Genomic DNA, 21611 nt, shown 5'->3' on the forward strand with positions numbered 1-21611 from the left:
CTTCTTTGCTCATATTCTTTAGATTTCTGTACTACCAAGCAACAGAACCCCTATTTCTTAGGAATTTATAGGATCTCCAAGATCCATGGATTGAGAGTGTTATCGTTTGTTCTCTTTTTTCTTTTGTCCGGTAATTTTAGATTTAATGCTGCGGAATCACATTCTTTCTGCTTGCAGCGATTGATATCCTGCACAACTCTTTCTTAATATTTCTTGTCAAATTTAAATCCCATTGCAGATCCTCTCAAGATTTAGGGGGTGCTATGATGGTAGTAAATCTTTGAGACCTGACAACTAATTTGATGTTTTTAATCTGAGGACTCCGGATGCAATTCCATCTTTTTCTTTTTTCTTTTTTCTCTCTTCATTGTGTCATATTTTTTTCAAAAATATTTATTTTTGGATCGGTTCATGTAGAACGATGTACGCACTGGGCTCTGAGCAGATTTAAATCTGCGTTAATTGATAGAAATGCAGCCTAGAAAGCCATCTCTGACATCCTTCAATACCATCTATTTTTCTTCTTTCCTTCCTGGGTTTTTTCCCCTAATGTTTCAAGTATAGCATTGACTTTCAACTCAAAATGTTCCCTTTGAAAATCCTCCTGGTTTCTTCTAGTTTTCCGAATGTATTTCACTATTTGAACGGCAATAATATCTCTGCAACTGCAAGTGGAAATAACCAGATAAACCTCCTCATTGCTCGACTTCCCTGATGCTGAGTTTCGGGGCTAATTCTGTGATTCCAAAATAGACTAGTTGGTGAAATTTGGAACAAATGTTGAACATGTAACTAGGGAATAGAAAATTTTCTACTACCAAAAATCCCTGCACGAGCAGCTTCCATTTTTGAATTTATGGAAACGAACGCGATCCCTCACTATTATCTCACGATCATAAACACGGGAAACAAGCTTGGTCATGAAGTGACAGTCCTCACACACCCTGAGGTTCTTCACAATCCGAATGGGAGTCCCAGTGTCTGTGTTAAGTAACCCAAAAGCAATTGCAAGTTTTTCACTGTGGTAATGAAGAGTAGTTTCTTTCTCTTCCTCACCAATATCAAACAGAACTTCACTAGTTTCTGGTTTATAATCTTCCTCTAATTGTAGCCTTGTGATTATCTTCTTCAACATTGAATTAATCTGCTTCACCTGTGGATGCGAACCATCCCCCATTTTGAACTCGTGAATCACACCATCTATGTCAATGAAGCTACCACCAGGAATGGTCTTTATGCCCTTTTGTTTCATCATTTTCCTTACTTTGGTGACATCTTCCCATCTACCTGCCTTGGCATATATATTTGATAACAATGCATAACGACCACTGTTCTGTGGTTCTAATTCAAGCAAAAGCTTCCCAACCCTCTCACCCAGTTCTAGATTCCCATGGATCCTACAGGCTCCTAATAGAGCTCCCCACACAGCTGCATTTGGCTTCATGGGCATGGATTTTATAAGGTCTTCAGCCTCTGACAAATGACCGGAGCGGCCAAGGAGGTCGACGACACAGCCGTAGTGTTCCACTGTGGGTTCTATGGCATACTCTTGTTTCATAGAAGTGAAGTAGCCGAGGCCCTTGTCGACCAAACCCACATGAGCACATGCGTTTAGGATACCCAGGAAGGTGACCCCATCTGGGATAAATTTCTCTCGCTGCATCTTCACGAATAGCTCGATTGCATCGTCGGCCCGTCCATGAATTGCAAGGCCACCTATCATGGCATTCCATGAGAAGACTTGTTTGTATTTCATCTTCTCAAAAACTTCCCATGCCAAGTCAATACGCCCACACTTCGCGTACATATCCACCAGAGCCGTCCCTAGAACTGCATCCAATCGAATTGAATTCCTCTTTATGTAGGCGTCAATCCATCTACCTTGATCGAGAGCCCCTATATTGGCACAAGCAGCTAGTACACTCGAAAGGACGAACTCTCTCGGCCGAACTCCCTCTCTTTGCATACGATGGAAGACCATCAAAGCGTCCTTGAAAGCTCCTCCTTTGATACATCCATCAATCATTGCACTCCAAGAGATCTCGTTTCTCTGAGGCATTTTGTCGAACAGTAGTTTTGCTGTGTCTATCAACCCACATCTCGCATAGCCAGTGATCATGGCGTTCCATGAGTCGATGTTTCTCTCTGGCATTTTATCAAACAAGCTCCTCGCGGCCTCTATATCCCCACTTTTGAAGTACCCATCAATCATCGCGTTCCAGCACACGACATCAGATTCTTCAGGGCCCTCGTCAAGCATCAGGCGAGCCTCAAGAACACGGCCGAAGGATGCATACATCACAATCCCAGAACTTCTTATGTATGCATCTCCTCTACTCAGGCCATGTTTTAGAGCGTGTGCGTGAACTTGCATCCCCTCTTCGACCGCTCTAGCAATAGCACACGCCTTGAACATGGTAGGGAAAGTGAACTTATTGGGTCTGGAATCCGCAACCACCATATTATAATACAAGGTGATGGCTTTATCTGGGTCATGGTTTTCTAGGTATCCTTTGATCATGGAGTTCCATAAGAAGGTGTAAGGTTGCAGAACTTGGTTGAAGACCTTGACTGCACAACCCAAGCTGTCGAAATGAGGATTGGCATAACACTTCACCAAGGAGCCCGCAACGTAACTGTCTTGGGAGAGGCCATTCCTTAATATCTGGGCGTGGGTTTGTCTTAGATGTTGCAGAGAAGTGCTGCAACTGGTGTTTAAGAGGGTTGAGAGAGTTTTCTGTGAGAGTTGAGAGTTGTATTTGTTGTTTACTGGAGTGTTTTCATTCGGTACGAGTTGATGAGAAGCAGCTTCTGTAGCCATTGTTGTGGTTATCTCTCCAACCGTCTCCAGGGTCATGCAACACTGCACTACCACAGCTCCATCACTCACAAACGAGCATTAGTTTTACAACCCAATCTGCAATTTGGATAACAACCTTGGGCCCCATCGCTACATATGGCTAACCTTACATGTAGATCACCAAATCAAACCTTGTTTGACACTTGTCCCTGGTAAATGATAAAACACCAATTAGTTTATGAGATCCAACGATAGCCTAATCAGTAATAATGACCGACACCTCTCAGTGAGGACATTATGAATTCCATATTTCCTATGACATATGTAATAGTAAAGCTACCTATTCAAACAAAAGTTTGCATGAACATGGAATTTCAATTGATTGAATTGAGACCAGAATTTCCCATGTGGCTGATCGAACAACCAAAGAATTTGGGTGAAGTAGGCCTTTCGGCCTCAAGCAAATTCCCTTCATTTTAAGAATAGTAGGACTTGTAATGGTAGATTGTGATCAAAAGCACCCAACTCTCTTCCTTAATATAAAATTACAAATTGAATGGATGCCCACCAGCAACCTCATGCAAACCACCTCTCGTCCCAGAATTTCTCTGGATTGTGTGCCTATAGGTATCTACAGTGACATGTTTTTTTTCAAGCAATCGTCACATAAAGCAAACAAATTTGAAAAATTAAGGTAGCTTTTACCCTATATTAAGTAGAAGAAGAGGATATAATCCATCTTTTTATTGGGGAAAAGGGGGCTGCTAGCAGGTAGAGTTCAAGCCTAGAAGGGGAACAGGGTTGCCAGAACATCCCCATACATCCAGCTTTAAATGAGGGATCAGTTACTCAGACTTATGGGAGGGAATAAGGTTTTCTGTATCACTCAATCCTGTGACAACCTTTGTAAAACTATACTACTGTTTATGACAATTTTCAACCTTCACCATGTGGGATCTGACTCAAACCTCCAAACCTGAGTTGGAAGGATTGAACTCTAACTGAACTAGGGATGCCTGATACAGAGAAAGGATGATGGAGAGGATCCTAAAATGCAAAAAGGAATTACCCTTAAACAATGTTGTGCAGAAAATAATACTCTTGCCTTACCACATTCTCACAGAACTTAGAAGATTAGAAAGCTATGGCCGAACCACTTTCTTTTAATAGGGTAAAAACAGACCCACACACGGCATGCCTAAGAGTGGATTATGCTTGTATGTACAAGACTTTTCAAGGTGGAAACCAGTATCTATCAGCAAAAGGTTATAATTTGTAATGTTCACAAACTGCATCCTAAGTCCTGACCCAAAAAAGATAGGTATTCACAGATTGTAGTAGTCAGAAAACAAAATGTGCTCAAAGAATTGCATAGAATTGCCTTTTGCCCTAACATTTTCCACTAATCAAATTGTGCTACACTTTAACAAGCTTGTTTCTAAGTATGAAACAGGTCAGTTCTTTCCCACCGACCCATGCTAACTTGTAAACATTCATAGAGAACAAAACTTCCAGTTTTCTGTGATCTCAGATCAGCGCACAGGATATGAGAAGAAAATGACGATAAAATACACAAAGAATCCAGCAATAAGGATGCCACCATAGACGAAAGCCTGAGAAGATTGTACAGGAAACCGGTATTCAATGTCACAACACCTCATCTTCTCCCGCTCAGTTGCCAAAACATGAACTACATACCTGTCCCAAAATGTGGATAAACAGTCATTATCCTTGGGCCAAATGGGGAAGGGATTAAAGAAGTCATGACACAATACTTTCAACCAAGTCTGCAATCATTTAACCAAAAGATTGAAGGAAATGCTAAGACACAAGTCAGGAATACACCCATGGAATTGTTGGATAAGAATCGTTATTATCCACTGTTTTGGCGGGAATACCCCTACCGCTCAAGCAAAACCTCAGGGACTCATATTGCAGACCTACTTGTGGCCCCAGCACTCCCCCAAGATCTCAAGAAAGAAATGGTATATCAACAGCTACCACACATGGAAAGGACAAAAAAGGACTCACTGCTGAGTAAACATAGAGTTCTGAAGTATCTCTGAGCTGTTCAATTGTGCATCCTCAAGCCGATGATCATACAACAATGCAGATAGGTCAACCAGTTGTTCCTCAAGAGACTGTTTTCCAAGTGCCAAAAGAAAAGTTAATACTAGATTAGCTGTACTTAATATAACATAAATTTAAGTGCACCATGCATCACATATGATAATAAAGATTACTACTGCCTTACATCTAAGTATTTCTCCAAACGTTCAACTAATTCATGAGGGAAAGGTTCTGGTAAGTTGGTAGTTTTCTTGTAAAACTTCTCAAGCCATAATTCAGTGCTTGACTTGTTCTTCTTGCCTTTCACAGGTTCTCCTAGCGGAGTTTTCAGATAATCTGCAGCAAAACTCTGGACAGCCTGGACAACAAGGATAATGTTACTCTTGCCTCCAAATATTCTTGGGAAAAAGAGAAACAATGGCATGCAGATCTTATACCTCTGAAGTATCCCGAATTTTGTGCAGTGCAGAATCAACACGAGCATATATTGTGGTCCTCTGCAAACAAGAAAAAAGACACCAAATGGAACATGCTTCATCTGATAACCGTAATAAAGAGAAATCTCAGTCAAGCAGAATGTGCCCCTATACTTTTTCTTATTAAAAAGATCAACTTCAAGATAATTAGATTTTACTCCTAAGAATTAGTTTACCCAACTGCTGAGCTATCCATAGTGTCATGGTGCCAAGGCAATTCAAGGCATCGAAGAGGATCGAAAATCAAGCTGACATCAAGGTGTCCCACTTAGGCAACCTCGGTGGCACTTTAACAACTATGGAGCTAACCCTCTCCCTAATACTATAACAATAAGAATTTATCAAACCTAGAAGGAAAGGAAAAATATGAAGAGAGTAATCAAATCACCGCTGAGCAACTCACCTCAAATCCTACCCTAATATGGTGAGTGGTATTTTGAACATCAGAAGCCCCTCAAATAAGGGGTGATAAAAGATAAATAAAAGACTCTGACATTCAGGGACCTAAGTGCTACTGTAAGATTACCATTCAACTACGACAGATCATAAAATGAGTTGGCAAAAAGTGATCATCTGTATGATTCACTTATCACCAACCAATTCACAACCCTAAAAGTCCAAAACCAAACAGCTGGATTATTTCAAATTCGTTACAGATAGGATCAGGCGATTGCTTGCTCTTGCAACCACACTAGTAAAACTCTTAGTTAAACCTATCATTGCTTAGCACCAGCAGAAAATGTTTATGGGCTAGCATCACAATTGTTCTCATCAACATGAAAACAGAAGACAAAAGCCACCCTTTAATGCAGCAGGTATTGGCTTACCAAAGCAACCTCGTGAAGCATTTTACTGATCTGAGAAGTATTTGAGAATGGTCCAAAAGGATGACATCCTGTCGCCCAGAGCCAATTAAGAACTGGCCTCTCGTGTATATGTGAAGCCTTTTCATAAGGTGCACTCAACCCACCCACTGCAGAAGCCAGACCCGCCAAGATGTGTCGCTGCGCTTGTGATGGAAAGGCATACCTTTTCTTAGTTTCTGATACATAACTGACCAACAAAATGATTTAGGCACTATGCTATTTCAGAAGCATCAAAACCACTTTATTATGTCATTCAATATTTTACCAGAAAATGAACAAAATAATTCCAACACAGGAATTTAAAACAACCTATTTAATGAGAAGACAACTTTGAAGCTGACAGTCTGCCAATGCTGAACTACAAACACTAAACACATAATCTAAATCTCAGAGCTCGACGTTTTTCTTAACAAAAGCCAAGATACTGAAGGAATGTACTTTTGACATTTATGTATTTATTAGTTATTTCAGGAATCACCAACTACAAAAAAGCCCACAGAAACAAAATCACAAACCCATACTTTCTATATAGATGCCAAAGTTGTAGAAGACATTGCATGAGAAGGGATGAGTATTTTTCAGTGTTTAACTTATATAGTGCCATTGAGCCCTCACACTCATGTGAGAATTAACTGGCATTGTCAGTTTAAAATGCATAAAAGTACACTGAAGCATATATTTGGTTATCACTACCACTGAGTAATTTTTTTCAAGGCACGTACACACCCATGCACATTCCCTATAAACCAAATTCATATGAAACAAAAATCAGTTCCATAAATGGTGCAATGGACTTTTACAAAGATGGGTACCAGAGAAAGGATTCCACACACCAAATAAATACAAAACAATTATATGAATTAAATAATAGAGCAAATTGCACTGGCACCCCAAAATGGAGGTCTTAAAGCAATGACACCCCACTTTATGTTTGAAAGGCACAGAGAACCCCAAAATTGAATTTTTATTGGATATATTTGTCAAATTTATCACTGAAAACAGTCAAAACACTGTTTATTTTCAAAAAAAATCCCTATAATAAATAGTGTCTAAAAGGTTTTCAGTGATAAATTAGACAAATATATCCAATGAAAATCAAATTTTGGGGTCTCTATGCTTTTTAAATATAAAGTGGGTTGTCAATGCTTTAAGACCTCCATTTTGGGGTGCCAGTGCAATTTGCTCTAAATAATATGATTTTTTAACCGAAATGAAAGTTAACCAAATGCAAAGCTGTTTCATGTGCTCACCTCAAAGGTATCTTTTCATTTGGATGTTGAAGGACAATAACAACATCCTTGCTTGTCCAAACAAGACTTTCATCTTCCATCAAAAGACTTGCATCAACATCAGCCAACGATAGCACGAAGCTGTGAATTGTTGCATTAATGCATCAAATATAAATTCTCAGTCTAATTTCTTTAAGCAGGAAAGCAATTTGTAATGCAAATATTCCATAGTAATCACAAGGAAATACAGTAGAAATCCAAATGTTTCACAAGATACTTGCATGCACTAAAATATTACTCAACATTGCAGGAGCACATGTATTGTACAAAGTTGAACAGTAGTTTTCTTTTTTCTTTTTTTCCCCAATTGACATCATCATCATAAGAATTCATCCAAAGCAAAAACAGAAAAATTGTAGACTAGCAACCTATTTTCTCACTGAGGCTTGCATTGCATATCATTTGACAAGCTTAAGTTTTCCTTTTTTTCATTTTTTGGGGTGGTTTGGGGGAGAGGGTGGTTATGGTTGGATATAGTGCACAATATGCATAATGTATGAGCTGTTCAAATTGAACAGATATTGAAGTGTTAAATTCATCCCAAAACCCCAGTGGTCATCTTGTTTATATTTTACAGGGGTTTTAGGCATCAGCACAACTAACCAGGTTCAAATTCAGGCTTGGCATTTTCCAGCCTGACTAGCAATATCAAAGGATCTCAAAAGTCAGTAACTCATCACATTCTCCTGATCAGATTTCTCCAATCAGAGCCTCATTTCAGCTCAGGTATGTAATGTGATCTAAATTTGGCCCAATTGAACCCACTGACACCATTAGTGCATAATTTTAAAAAAAATTGGCCACTTTATATTCCTGAATTTTGTGTTTTGAGTGTCTACATCCAATCATACACCTCTTTTGGCATATTCCTTTTTAAGTTCAGGAAAGAAGAATGCTTTCCAGTTTCAAGTCGTCCATTTCATTGCTCCTTACTTTCACACAGGTATCTTTCTATTTAATTCCTCTTGGGCAATGGGGATGGGTCTTCACTTGATACTTTATTTATTTTACATTTGTGTCTCCAGAAACCTCTGGAAATAAGCAAGATGTGATATATTCAACTTTGGACACAGAAGAACAAACATCTTAAAATCTTTAAACATGTCATTTCTACCAAACAAATGGTAACTCCAGATGACAAACATGTCAGCCACATATTCTGTTTTCCCCCTGTATAAATATTTGTGTTCCACCCAAGCTCTTGCAGTCAGGCCTTAAAAAAGGATCTCACAAGTGTTGAAGGCAAATCCATGTTGACCTGAAATTCTGAACCATATGCTAAGCCAGAACTTTAATTATGTGCACTGTAGAAGGCATACATAGAAATCATTTTCCATTTCAGTTTCTCAAATCCACACTTATTGATGATTTACAATCTGTAATTTGGTTCTACGTAACCCAGGGGATTGGTTTAAGAAATACAATTTTTTCATAATTCAGGAGAAACTGGTGCTGAATATATGTAATTCAGGTCAAAAGTTAAACCATATGGTGAGACCTGAATCATTGTTAGTTCCATGTTGAACCACATCCTGCAGCTATACTTACATTTTCTTTCTTCACTTCTCAACATTCAGACATGAAGGCATAGTCAAAAAGTCATTTACATGACCCACCTAGGAAGGCCCTCCTCTAGGGCCTGCCATGTGGCAATTCCAACACTTGGATAGGTAGGGCAGCCTAGAACGGCTATTTTTCAAATTTCAGAATCAGGTTCAGATCTATCAGTAATCTCCCTTCTGTTTTCAGCTCCCTAATTGTGTTCCAATAAAAAAAATAAAATTTGAATTTTTTTTTTATTATTATTTTGCACTTGGACCTTTTTTGGGGGAAGAAACAAAAGGAGAACCCAATTTCATGCCATGACCTATTCTATTTTCCCTAAATGGACATGTCGGAAGGGGACTACTTGCACACAAAATTTAGGCTCTTGATTGCACCCAAAAAAAAACAAGGCGCCATAACCAGTGCACAGGGCTCGCGTGTTTAGCAGGGCCTAAAGATGGTCAAATATATTACTCCCTCTTTCCAGGTTACCAACGTGCTAGATATTAAGGCTACCAAGGATCAGGATTTGTTTTAGACCTGGTTCTGGCGGTGTTGGATTGCATTCCAGGTTTCTGAGAATCAGTCTACCTAGACTTCGTTTTGGCAGTCTCAAATCCAAGAAAACTCAGAGACTTCGATCTGTGTTGACTGAGACTAAGTTCCATGCTAGGAAGGCCTTCCTTGCAGGACTATGTAGGCAACACAATCCACAGGTATAGACTAACTCAAAATTTTAGATAAAACATCGCAGACTCCTCACGGTTTTGATTAGTATCCGGATTCCCCATCCTAACTGATAGAATACACCAACAAACTATTTATAATGTTCTAACAGTTGGATCATGGTTCCATACCCATGAAGGCTAGGATAATCTTTTAAGCACATTGCAACTACCACAAATCAAAATGGATGAATTCGGAGTTCATATTGTAGGCAACCATTTGGTCAGAAAAGGTTTCTTAATGGTAATCAGCACTCTGCTGACTCCAATCCCTACAAGAATATAAATGGATGAATTATTAACAGCTGACACCTCAGTCCACCTCTACTTGGTACAATGGGACTGGTAGCCTATGATGCATATAAACTGAAACAGCAAAACAATCGAAGTGGTAAACTAAACTTGAATTACAGATTGAGACTATAAAATGAAATTTAAGTATTATTACTATTTACTGTATATCAACCATAAATATGACAAAGGGAATGGTGCTCTCACACAGGAATGACTCTAGTTCCATAAGTCCTGTATAGATTCCTGGGTTCATCTCTCTTCTTTTTCTTTTCCTTCCCACGATGACGACCATAAGTTGCCCAAAGAGGCTTATGCTTTATAATGGAATCATCTGTACCATCTGATTCATCCATCCAATTCTGAGGACACCCCCCCCCCCCCCAAAAAAAAAAAAAAAGCCAGTTAGAAAAGAACACAACCATTAAATAGGATTCCAACTCCCATAAGATCAGGTAACAGTTTTTCTAGACTAACCTGGCGGAGAAAAAATTTACTTGAGAGAGATGGATCAGCAACCTCAAGCAAACCAGCAGCGAGCACATCAGCAGAATGTTCCATCTCCTGCAATAAGAAATTCCAAATTACAGAAAATTAGTGAACTCTCAAATAGAAGAGTGAATGACCATCTACTTATTCAATGAAACTGATTTGCCCCCTTAGCTTTTACTTTCATTTTTTCATTTTCAGGAGATCAAAAGATACCACAATTACATACTTGAACTAAGAATAACAGAGAAACCATTCCCCAAAAGCACAGAAGATGCTAATAAAATGAAAAAGCTTGATCAAAGGATGATCTCCTTGATGCCTAAATATATGTTTTCATTATCTAATACCAATTCCCCACCAATCATAATGTTTTAAAGGGCCTAATGTGTAACTTTAAGTTTGTATAAAACACCTATGTAGGGGTATATTGGGTAATTTACCCTCCCGTTGACTTTAATTAGTAAAGTCGAGTAGAGAGGAGGCTATTAATGTAATCTTCCTTCTAAAATTTTATATAGAAGAAGGGCTTGACTGATCTAAATAGACGCCTAAACATTGTCCTTTTATTAGGTACTTAGTATGGTGATGCGACATTATCCTGAAGAAAAAGACAGACTTACTACATGAACATACCTCTTTGAGTAAAGCACCATCCAAATATGTCTTTGTATGAACATGAAAACGCCCATCCTGCTTTGTTTCTTGTAAAGAATGACCTCGCATTGCTTTTGAAACAGCAATTGCTAGTTTCTCGTGGTGATGTAGTGCATGTGAACCTCCAACAATTACTACTTCCTGGCTAGCATGGACCATCTTCTTCACCTGAAAAGACACTCCAAATTTGCATAATATTGCATAACAAATCAACAAGATAAGACTTTCAGTCCAAGTATTCCTGCAACTACAGCATGCAAAGACAATCCATGCAGATACACAGAAAATGTACCGAGAACAGAAGTAGAAAGGGCCAAAATGAATTGTGAAGTACTACTTCAAAGGTACTTTGAAGTTGTTTTCAATTATCAAGGTAACAAACTGACCACATGAACAACTTAAGCATCTGTGCATGGCTATACCATTGTGAAACCTTTTTTATGTGTTTTTTCCCGTGAAATAATACATTTAGACTTCAACTTCTACTCTGTAAATTTTATGAGGGTATATAGGCACTGAAAACACATGGAAGTGGTAAACATTGGGAATGTAGGCACATATTTTGTGTGCTATTTAGGGGAATATTGGGAGATATGCCTTTCATTCCAAGGTTGAATGAGATAAATAGCTCCTTTCTCGGGAATCCTATCAAGAATATGCCTTTATACACATACACAATTCCACATCATTGTACACCTTCCACACCCCCCAATGTCGACCCAACGGGGACGCCTTTCCGCTGAGGGCATAGAAAGATACGGACCGACCGGAGATGAGGTAATGAAACCATCCCCGGGAAGAACCCAAGCGAACGGACAGCTCCGCGGCGCCCGACCCCGAAACCACCAAACCTCTCCAATGAGCAATAGGATCCAGACAAATAGGCCAGCCAAAAGGAGAAGAACGGCCGATAGATACATATCTTTCACCAGTTTATCCTATTTTATAGAAAGATTTCCTTGCTTTGCTTGCATCCCTTGTTGGTTGCTGGGCAGCGAAGCTTCGTAGACAAGGCGGCTCGCCCCTATCTCTAAGGAAGGGCGAAGGTGAGCCTTATCCAACCCTTCCAACCAAAGATACGAGTCGACCGAGGAAATGAATATTGTCTTGGCTGTCTAGCTATGACTAAAAAACCTACTTGTGACAACTCGACACTGGAAGCCCTGCTTAGCTATATCTTCCTTATGGAGAAGGAGGGGAGAAAGTTGTGGAAATTGCCCAATTCTCAATTGCTTGAGATTATTTGCCAGGAGTGAAATCAAAAGTATTTTTCCAGAATCACTGCAGGCATCTCTTCTTCTTCCGTTACTTTTTTTTTTTTTTTTGGGGGGGGGGGGGGGATGGGGATGATTGAGGGCATCTCAGATTTGTTGAGTGGACTAGTAATCTTAAGGTCCATGAAGAGGTATGGGTAAGGATTTGAAATTCTCTTATGGAACTGCTCTTTTGTTACTTTTACTTCTTATAAAGCTTCTTTTCCTACAGCCTTTTGGCACATGTATAAAGCTCACACTAAATGACAGCAATTCAACATGTTTTATCAATTCAAAAGTTACTGTTACATCCCCGGGGGTGGGGTGTTGCTCAATTGTTCAGCACAAACTCACTCACCTCCGCTTCAATTGCTTGGATATCTATGCTGTAATTGTGGCCCTTGTCCATGATATTGTAACGATTATGATTTTGAAGAACAATGATAGGTATAAGCAACCTTGTTGTCATATCAACAGTTTCAAACCTGAGAACAAAGGCAAGTGAATAAATTACAAAGGTGGTACTCTATGGAAGAGTGGTTATCTTGAGACAGCCAAAACCAAGTAGACATTGTCATTTCCCCCAGAAAATTATCTATAAACATACAATATGAAAAATGCCGAGGATACACAAGGGAAGGAACAACAATAAAGAAACAGTTCCTGTCATGCACAATAAAGAAGATTACTGATTTAATTAGTTCCTGGTAGGAAATTAACATCATCAACAAGTTTATACAAGTTGAAGAATGATAGTATTTGATTACAAACTATGGTGGGGGAAAAATATACTGATGGAAACATAACCAATAAATCACGAAGTAAAGACAACTCCAGCATACCTTACATCCGGAGCTATGACATGTTCAATGGTGGTTGCAATAAGAGCTCCAAGCTGGCCCAAAAACAAATCACGAGTAGAGTGAATACTAGCAGCAACTGAATCTCTTGAAGACATTAAATTCCATAACCGTGGTATTGTTCTATAACTGACACTTCCTTCTTCAGCTTCTATCTTCCCATATGTGCAAGGGCCTGCTGAGAGGTCAATTACGACAAATCTGGATAACAAGGAAGGAGAATTATATCCAAACACAGAAAAAGAAAAAGAAAAAAAAGGGTTATGAAACATAGTAACCCAGTAGACTGAAGGAACTACCAGCCCAAGGCATGAGAAAGATGAGCATATTACTTCTTGTAAAGTGCAAACACAAAAAAGAATGAAATTGAACTACATTAAAAGTTGGCTAGATGTGCACCAAAATTTTAATTTTTTAAATATTTTCGAATAATATAGAGATCCTGGGGGAAAAGACCAAAGTATCAGAATATTCATGAAGGAGAACAAATGATCAAATAATTCATGAGATTTACCCCATATTTGTAAATAGAGTCCAATAAAATGATCTCTGGCTTTGAAAAAGAGGGAAATAACACACATGAAAGAATAACGTAGACATCAAGATCTTAAATGTTTTTATCTGTCTGCTCAAAAGAATATTGAGCTAGCAGGTGTTCACATTTTAAAATTAAAAGATACTATGAGAAAAAAAACACCAACATTCTTCTCCATGTCAGGATTCAGTTAATCAATAAGCAGGGAAGAAAAATGGCATGCCTATCATACCTGCCAGAAGCCAACCAGACTTGAGATGCTCCACCTCCATTGTAACGGTAACGGTAAATGTAATCACCCTCCTGCTTTTTCATTTCTTCCTCAGTAAGGTCACTTATTCTCCCATACATTAGACTGTCAAGATCAATTTCTTTGTTTCTAGGATCCATTCTGACCTGGAAAAAGTGGACGAGGAAAAAAAAAAGTTTTAGCAATCACAACCCAGAAAACAACTAGTAGCATAGCCCCACTATAATTAATGTAGTTTTAAAAATCAAGGGAAGCATTATGTTCCAAGGTGCTCATGATTTCTTACTAGGTGAAAGACCGAAAATACGGTACGCAATAAATTGATTGCATTGGGCATGAGAGAAAAAGTATTGGGGGGAAGGAGAAGCATAGTAGGAGATAGAAAATATTGATAGTCTTTACCTTATCAAAATTAACAAGAAATATTACACTAGGTACAGGCTTGTCTACCATCTCAGCTGTAGAATATCCACCATGATCCATGTCAAATATGTAAGAATATAGTTTCTGAAATACTGGCTCCACAAGCACTGCATCTACCTCAAATAGCTCCACTTCCCTTCCATATTCATTCTAGAATGCAAGAAAAGTTTATGCACTTCATTTAGATCAAAATACACCTTGAACTTTCAAATAAAAGACGAAGAAAGAATATACTAGCACAATACAATACAAATTTAGAATGGGGTCACCTCTCTTGCAGTTCCAGCTGGAACCATAGCCTCCTTCATTGCCTTCTCAAGTGCTATTAGTTCTGGTTGCCCAGCCTGCACTTAGAAAAACAACGTATAGCAACTCAATTAGAATAAACCATATAACAAAGAGACAGAGAAAGAAAGAAAGAAACAAGGATAGTCATTTGAGAAGGCATTTTACGTTAGACTAGTCACATCCATCATAATAAATAAATGAAAAAAGGAAAAACTATCTTGACAGTCATGCATACTTACTCCTCTGATAGAACAAAATTAAAATGAAATTTTCTTTGTTTTCTTTCACTCCCCTCCCCCCAAGAATACAGCAGAGACCCAATAAGAGGGTGAGGTTTCAAACATCAAATAAAAATATTAACAGGTCAAAAAGATGAGACCCCACACACATTCCAAGAAGTAAATTCCTACGTCCACCAAATCCTTGTCAACCACTGGCATAGCAAGTTCATACACCAAATAGTTCACCTAGTGTTGTGTCTCTTAGAATGTAAGCACCACATGGACCTTTCTGCAACTAGACATTAATAATCTGAAGGCAATGTTAAGTCTTTCTTGACCAACAATCTCTAAACTCCATTGCCATAGTCAGATATCAAGCCTTAAGGATCTTATCCACTGATGTTCTCCCTGCCAATTCTCAAGACAACAGAATCCAACACCAAACCTCAGGATCTGTTTGATAAACTCACTGAAAAACAGTTTCTAATGTTTTTTGCTTCAATAAACAAAAAAATTATTGGCCAAAAACCATTTGATAAAAACTGTTTTCTTTCTAACGATTTTGCAATGTAAAATTGAAATTTATGAAAAATTTTGCCTCGAGAAACACATTTGATGCAACAAGAATTTGTTGTTGCATCTTTTCTTGAAGCAAAAGTTGGGCACATTGGGCTTAAGTGAAACAGTTTCAGAGATCGGCATTCATAGAATTTGGCATCCTAAACGTAAGAACCCTACTAAAACCTTCCCATACTGCAATAGAACTCTTCCAGTTGTTGCTTCCTCAACCCTAACGAAAGGTGATTGTTCAATTATTCATCTTCTCTATCTACGGTGACCAAAGTTCCTCTTCATCTTCTCTATCTCCAGTGAAGTTCTAGCCCTTGTCTTCACGGAAGGGGCCCTTGTTCTTCATCTTCTTCATTTTTAGATACTCACAAATTCTCAATAAAGAGCCTATTTGTACTATTGCTACTTCCAGAAGCAAGTTTTCTCAAACACCTATAGAAGTGTTTCTGCTTCCAGAAACACCCAAAACTGTTTTTGGTAATTCTCGAAGCAGAACACTTGGTGGATTATAAAACAGGTACTCAGTTTCCCTCTTCCATCAATTAACCCAAATGAGTTGATGCCACAGGACGTTTTGGCCATGGATCTCAGTCTAATACTTTCCATCAACCATTTTAGGCCAACATTGAATCGTTTACCCTCCAGTCTCTAAAACTAACTCAGTGCTGAAGATGTCAGAACTGCACACTAGTTCCTAAGTTTTTGTTACCATAAGGAACACCAATGTCCGCAATAATTTCCTCTCTTCCCTCTCCATAAAATTTTTCTTCTACTAAATGGCACATACTAAGCATCTCCTGGCATATGAACAGAAAAAACATGTAAGCTATATAGTGTTAAATGAATCAGAATCGTACCGGAAATACATTGTAGACAAGACGGTGTTCGATATCGAGTGGGTCGCCCGTCTCCAAACAAGCTGGCCTATGGGATGGGAAGCTGCTTCTTAGAAACTCCTCCAGCTTATGTGAATCGATAACATACCTATAGCCACCATCCCCACTGAGACCCAGGAGAACTATATTAACTTCAAGTGGAACCTGGAAAGGAACCTGCAAGACGGCTACAGGGATAAATGTTTTCGTCCCAATTTAAACTCACACGCACGATCAGAATTATAGTGTGAAATTCAGAATTAGTAATATAGAACACGGTAAAGACTAAAACAATCACCTCAGCGCGAGAGTGAAGCATACGTCGAACATCAGAACGAACACTGTCTTTGACATCGTGAAATGCTCCGTGATGCCACAGCGGATGTCCCGGATCTCTACGAAAAGCTTGAGGGGCGGATTCCGTGTCGCAGAGAAGAATATTGAGACAGATTAAAAACAATAAAAATCGTGAAAAATATCTCATTGCTTTCCCAATTGTTCTTCGTTTCGAATTTCTAGCCTTCTGTGTTTCCTATGATTTTCGAATTGTTGGCAGTTCCGACACCAAGAAGAGAGAATCAAAACCCTAGCTTTGATTCCAATGCTGAGTATCCACCATAGTTGCAGAGCTTAGAGTCGACGTCTTTAGTTCGACGATTGATCGGAGTCTGACGAGGTAGGGATCAGGAAGATCACGAGCCACCACTGGACCAAGCTCACAGGGTTGTTGCCAAAACAAACGACTCAACTGTGCGCGCGCGTGCATGTGTGGCTTCCTGTAACTCATTGCTTTCTGTTTCATTCGATTCTCAAGAATAATTTTCATGTTTCTGTTTCTTTCTGTTCCCAGAAATAATTTTCCATATTTCTGTCTTTCTATTCCCAGAAATAGTTTTTCATGTTTCTGTTTCCATTTCTTCCATAACGAAACTCGTTTGTTAATAACTTATCCTAAAACTTTGATCTATTCATCATGCACGTTTTAGATGGGATCTTCAAGGTATTCATAAAAGAATTGAGAAGCTACTAAGTGATACAAAAGATCAATCGGATGACATGGTATGTAGTGGATCTTGTACAACAAATTCTTGAATTGGCTAATGACTTTGTTATATGCTCTTTTGAATATAATGTGAATGAAGTAAACTCTTGTGCGGACTTCCACCGAAGAACTCCATCTTCACCACATTTGTCTCCCTGAAGTTCTTTTCCGTCTTATTAAAAATGATGCTAATGGGTAAAAAAACCTATCTTCTTTAAACCCTTGTTTTTTTTTAATTTTTTAATATAAAATTACCTTTTTTCTAAAAAATAATAATAATAATAATTTTGAGAGGCCCGAAATACGAAAAATGGCAAAAAGTGTTTCGACTCCCTTGTAGTATGTTAAGCACAAATATCTTCAGACACTTAATAAAAGCAATAACTCAGGAAAAGGTAATTAGATAGATATTATTTACCCATTTTGAATTCATTTGATTGGATATCCATTTTAGGAAGAAAAAAATTCTGTTTATTTTTCATCTTTTATTTAAGGTCACAAAAATAATTCAGAACGGCTTTTATTATATTTCAAAAGATGCATTTTATTTTCAAGGTTGTTTGATTTGATTTTTTCCAACTTCTCTCATTGAAATGAAGTCCACTGGAGTAGAATAATTGTTATCTCTTTTCTATTTCATTTCTGCTCTACAATTAACACAATTCTCCTCATGATCCCACCATTACAAGTAGTGATTTTGTTGAAAACATCCCTTTCTTTCTTTTTCTACTGGTTACAGTGATTAATAAATAGAGAGTATCCTAAACAAACCATGGAAGGTATAAGAAGGGAAGGGGTTTGTAATTCCTGTAACGGGTTGAAAGGACATAGCCATGAAATTAATACAAAACCAATTTAAAAAATTACTTAACAATATTCTAATTATTACATACCCCTTGTGGGGTTCAAAAAATTTATTTGTAGAGCCATAGAGAGGATGTTTAGGTCTACATTTTAGAAGATGGTTTGTTTGAGCTACGACCTGCAATGAACTTTTGCATATTCTCGAACTGCTCCTTCGTCATTCCATCATAATATTTGTGACCCCTCTCCTGTAAATCAATAAAATCGTTAAATTTTCTTAGTTCATGAAAGACATCATAAAAATTCAATGAGATGAAGCCATTAGGAATGACAAACAGGAGGAAAAACAATAATACAATACATTGCATGGACAGTTTAGATCAGCAATCACCAATCTGGAATTGAGAATTCTGACATATGTCTGCATTCAACGAAGTTGCATACTGACCAGGTAGACAACCCACCATCTCATATCTCCCCCAACCCCCACACGCATACAGAAGCATAAAAACACTATCAGATATACAAACTTCATTGTCTAACCTTCATGTAGAACCGAATGAACTAAAGTTGAATTTCTTTCAGGAAATTTACACATTTCAATGCAGATATCCAAATCGTAACCTTAATTTGTGGGTATTAAGCTCTAAAAGGTTGAGGATAGAAAATACGGTATAACAGAAGTCCTTTTTTTTGGGGAAGGTGGGGGGGGGGGGGGGTAAACAGTATAAACAGAAGTCAGGATTTAGATATGACAATACAGATGGACTATTCAAGACTAAAGATTTTAAAACTGTCCTACTTCTTTTAGCAAACATAGAAATGACAACTAACGGGATATAGAAACTATGACTCAACTCCTCAATGAAACCCCACAGGAAACAAGTGTTGCAGAACAACACCAGTAAGCACTTTTAGATCCTATACATCAATACTGAGTCTATACATATGTACTATTTTCAACCATCTAAATGTCCCACTGTTCTGTTCCTGCTTCTCAACACAACAAAAACTTTGAACAGTTTAACCTCTAAATCTAAAAGTATCATCCCTGTCAAGGACTTCTAGACCATAAACGGTCTCAAAGATCAAGATCATTTTTTCTCTCCTCCAATTTCTGCAATATTTTCCTCAACACCCAAGTCCATATTTCAACAAAGTTCGAACATAAAATTCTGAGCTTAATTAATAAAACAAAAGGGAATACCTTCTCAAGTGCAAGAGCATGATGCAAGTCCAGCTTATAGCCATCATTGATGACTGACTTGTACTTCAGTACAAGCTCTCCATTATTTCTTATTATGGCTTCAGCAATTTCTCGTGCTTTCTTCAACAACTCACTCTCTTCAACGACATGGTTGACCAAGCCCCACCTCTCTGCAGCTTCCGCAGGTAGAGGCATGGCAGACAAGGAAAATTCACGAGCTCTGTTTGGTCCTATAATGCGTGACAGCTTCTGAGAAAGACCCCATGAAGGAAATATCCCAAACCTGTGAAACCAGAATATATCAATTCACAAATTAGAGACCATTCGAAATAATATATGAAATATCTCATCAATGGAAGCTTGGAAAGCATCAATGGACTCACTGTGTGCTCATGACAAAAAATATGCAGATGGGCTGCACACATAAATTTACACACTATAAAAGGTATTAGACATTGCAACAACAATTAGCACATCTAACTGGCCGCACATATAAATCTGATACATTAAAAAGCTGGTACATATTGTTCCAGAATTAACACATTTAAATGGCTGCACATATAATATTTCTTGGACAATGTATCCTGTAGACTTCTTCATTTGATGGGTAAGGGAGAATCCTAGTTACTGAGAACTGAGACAAGCTATTATTACTGTCAAACAGGATTTTGGTTGGATCATTTGTAAATCAGAATTAATTTGGATCCAATCCAAACCCTCTAGTCCCACATAATGTGTATATGTATTGTACCCGTAAGAAAATCTTGTAACAGATACATAAGTCCAGCCATAAAATGAAGAGGATTGTTGTATTCATGTGCGACATGTGAATAAAGTGGTGATTGTTGTATTAGCTTCCATCAGCAGGGTAGGAGAATTAAACGAGAAAACTAAAAACTTAACAAACATGAAGACATTTACTAACGTTAAAGCCAGCAACATAAACAAGAATCAGTGAAAGTAAATATTTAGTTGGTGGCACAAATATCTCTTCTGTAAATCTCCAACGCCCAAATTTAGTGTTAAAATTCACCCAGGTGTTCATTTGGGGAATAAATTTTGATGAAACACCTTACTAATATGCAGACAGCTAACTAAACTTCCCCAGCAGAAAAACTCTTGGAACTCAATTACGTTTCGTCTGAGATTTTCATCAAAAACAGAAAATTGCCAAGAGCCCAATTCACTACCCACAGTAGCACAAACAAAATTGGTAAACAATTACAATCTACGAATACGACGAAGAATCGGTTTGAGAAGGAAGAGAGCAACCTGGCATGAGTATCGATAAATTTAGCCCCCTTTGAAGCCACCAAGATATCGCAGGCGAGGGCAATCTCGAACCCCGCCGTGACTGCGAAACCCTGGATTGCACCGATGATAGGTTTCCGACAAAGCTCCATTTGACAGACAGGATCAATTTCGACATCCTTCACATCTCCCTTAAAAACGTCTGTCGCAGCTGTCAGATCCACGCCGGAGCAGAATGCCCTCCCTGCTCCTGATAACACGATTACCCGCACAGAATCGTCCCCGTTTAATCTCTTGAACGCCCTTGCCAGATCTGTCATCATAGATCTCGTCAGCGAATTCAGCGATTTCGGGCGATTGATCGTCACGAAAGCGATTCCGCTTGGTTCCTGCTGCACTTGTATTAGTTTCTCCATCGACGACGACGATGATGATCGTTCTTCAGGATAAGCTTTTTCCCACTTTGCAGTAGCTTCTCCGACGCGATCCTGTTTTCATGTTTCTCTGGATATATTATTGCTTTTTCTGCACGTGTAGTATGCGGTCACTTCTGGGGGACTATTCCTTCTCATTGCGTTGTGCGGAATGGGGGGGGGGGGGAATTCGAAATGTCTAAATTTCCTTTTCAACAAAGGGGGGGGGGGGGGGGGGGGGCCGCCCCCCCCCCCCCCCCCCCCCCCACCGGGCCCCCCCCCCCCCCCCCCCCCCCCCCCCCCCCCCCCCCCCCCCCCCCCCCCCCCCCCCCCCCCCCCCCCCCCCCCCCCCCCCCCCCCCCCTTTAGGATTTTTGTCACGTGGCATTAAGAGATCCGACGATCACCAATT

The 21611-nt window shown here is 38.9% G+C and overlaps 2 protein-coding genes, 1 non-coding gene and 1 pseudogene across 3 annotated transcripts; 1 reads left to right on the forward strand and 3 right to left on the reverse strand.

The window, feature by feature from the left end:
• Positions 1-382: 382 nt before the first annotated feature.
• On the reverse strand, positions 383-3092 carry LOC149008537 (pentatricopeptide repeat-containing protein At5g66520 pseudogene; annotated as a pseudogene).
• LOC149008538 (small nucleolar RNA snoR118) lies at positions 415-499 on the forward strand. The gene has a single exon (XR_016175395.1). It is a non-coding gene; the product is annotated as a small nucleolar RNA snoR118 (small nucleolar RNA).
• Positions 3093-3973: 881 nt separating the features above from the next.
• On the reverse strand, positions 3974-17256 carry LOC149008539 (uncharacterized). Its single transcript, XM_089165386.1, has 16 exons — positions 16782-17256; positions 16466-16660; positions 14799-14873; positions 14509-14679; positions 14089-14252; positions 13304-13522; positions 12820-12946; positions 11188-11376; positions 10540-10626; positions 10270-10424; positions 7463-7582; positions 6174-6399; positions 5308-5367; positions 5055-5228; positions 4832-4941; positions 3974-4498 (listed from the first exon to the last, which is right to left on the reverse strand). Exons 1-16 carry the CDS (start codon positions 16965-16967, stop codon positions 4333-4335), a joined length of 2424 nt encoding a protein of 807 aa, XP_089021512.1. The 5' UTR covers positions 16968-17256; the 3' UTR covers positions 3974-4332.
• Positions 17257-17979: 723 nt separating this feature from the next.
• Positions 17980-21322, reverse strand: ECHIA (enoyl-CoA hydratase/isomerase A). Its single transcript, XM_089167318.1, has 3 exons — positions 20809-21322; positions 19537-19819; positions 17980-18577 (listed from the first exon to the last, which is right to left on the reverse strand). The coding sequence occupies exons 1-3, from the start codon at positions 21201-21203 to the stop codon at positions 18473-18475; spliced, it is 783 nt and encodes a 260-aa protein (XP_089023444.1). The 5' UTR covers positions 21204-21322; the 3' UTR covers positions 17980-18472.
• Positions 21323-21611: the final 289 nt, after the last annotated feature.

This window comes from Hakea prostrata, chromosome 8 (genome assembly GCF_041222555.1).
Source record: "Hakea prostrata isolate BN-2017 chromosome 8, UWA_Hpros_2, whole genome shotgun sequence".
NCBI classification, from domain to species: Eukaryota; Viridiplantae; Streptophyta; class Magnoliopsida; order Proteales; family Proteaceae; genus Hakea; species Hakea prostrata.

Excerpts from the sequence above, each read along its gene's own strand:
- ECHIA (XM_089167318.1), bottom strand. The coding sequence starts at position 21,203 with ATGGAGAAACTAATACAAGTGCAGCAGGAACCAAGCGGAATCGCTTTC. Across the intron at positions 19,820-20,808 it reads TTTATCGATACTCATGCCAG|GTTTGGGATATTTCCTTCAT; the intron begins GTTGCTCTCTTC and ends CTGGTTTCACAG. Across the intron at positions 18,578-19,536 it reads ATGCTCTTGCACTTGAGAAG|GAGAGGGGTCACAAATATTA; the intron begins GTATTCCCTTTT and ends ATTGATTTACAG.
- LOC149008539 (XM_089165386.1), bottom strand. The coding sequence starts at position 16,967 with ATGAGATATTTTTCACGATTTTTATTGTTTTTAATCTGTCTCAATATT. Across the intron at positions 5,229-5,307 it reads AAATTCGGGATACTTCAGAG|GCTGTCCAGAGTTTTGCTGC; the intron begins GTATAAGATCTG and ends CTTGTTGTCCAG. Across the intron at positions 4,499-4,831 it reads AACTCTATGTTTACTCAGCA|GTATGTAGTTCATGTTTTGG; the intron begins GTGAGTCCTTTT and ends ATTTTGGGACAG.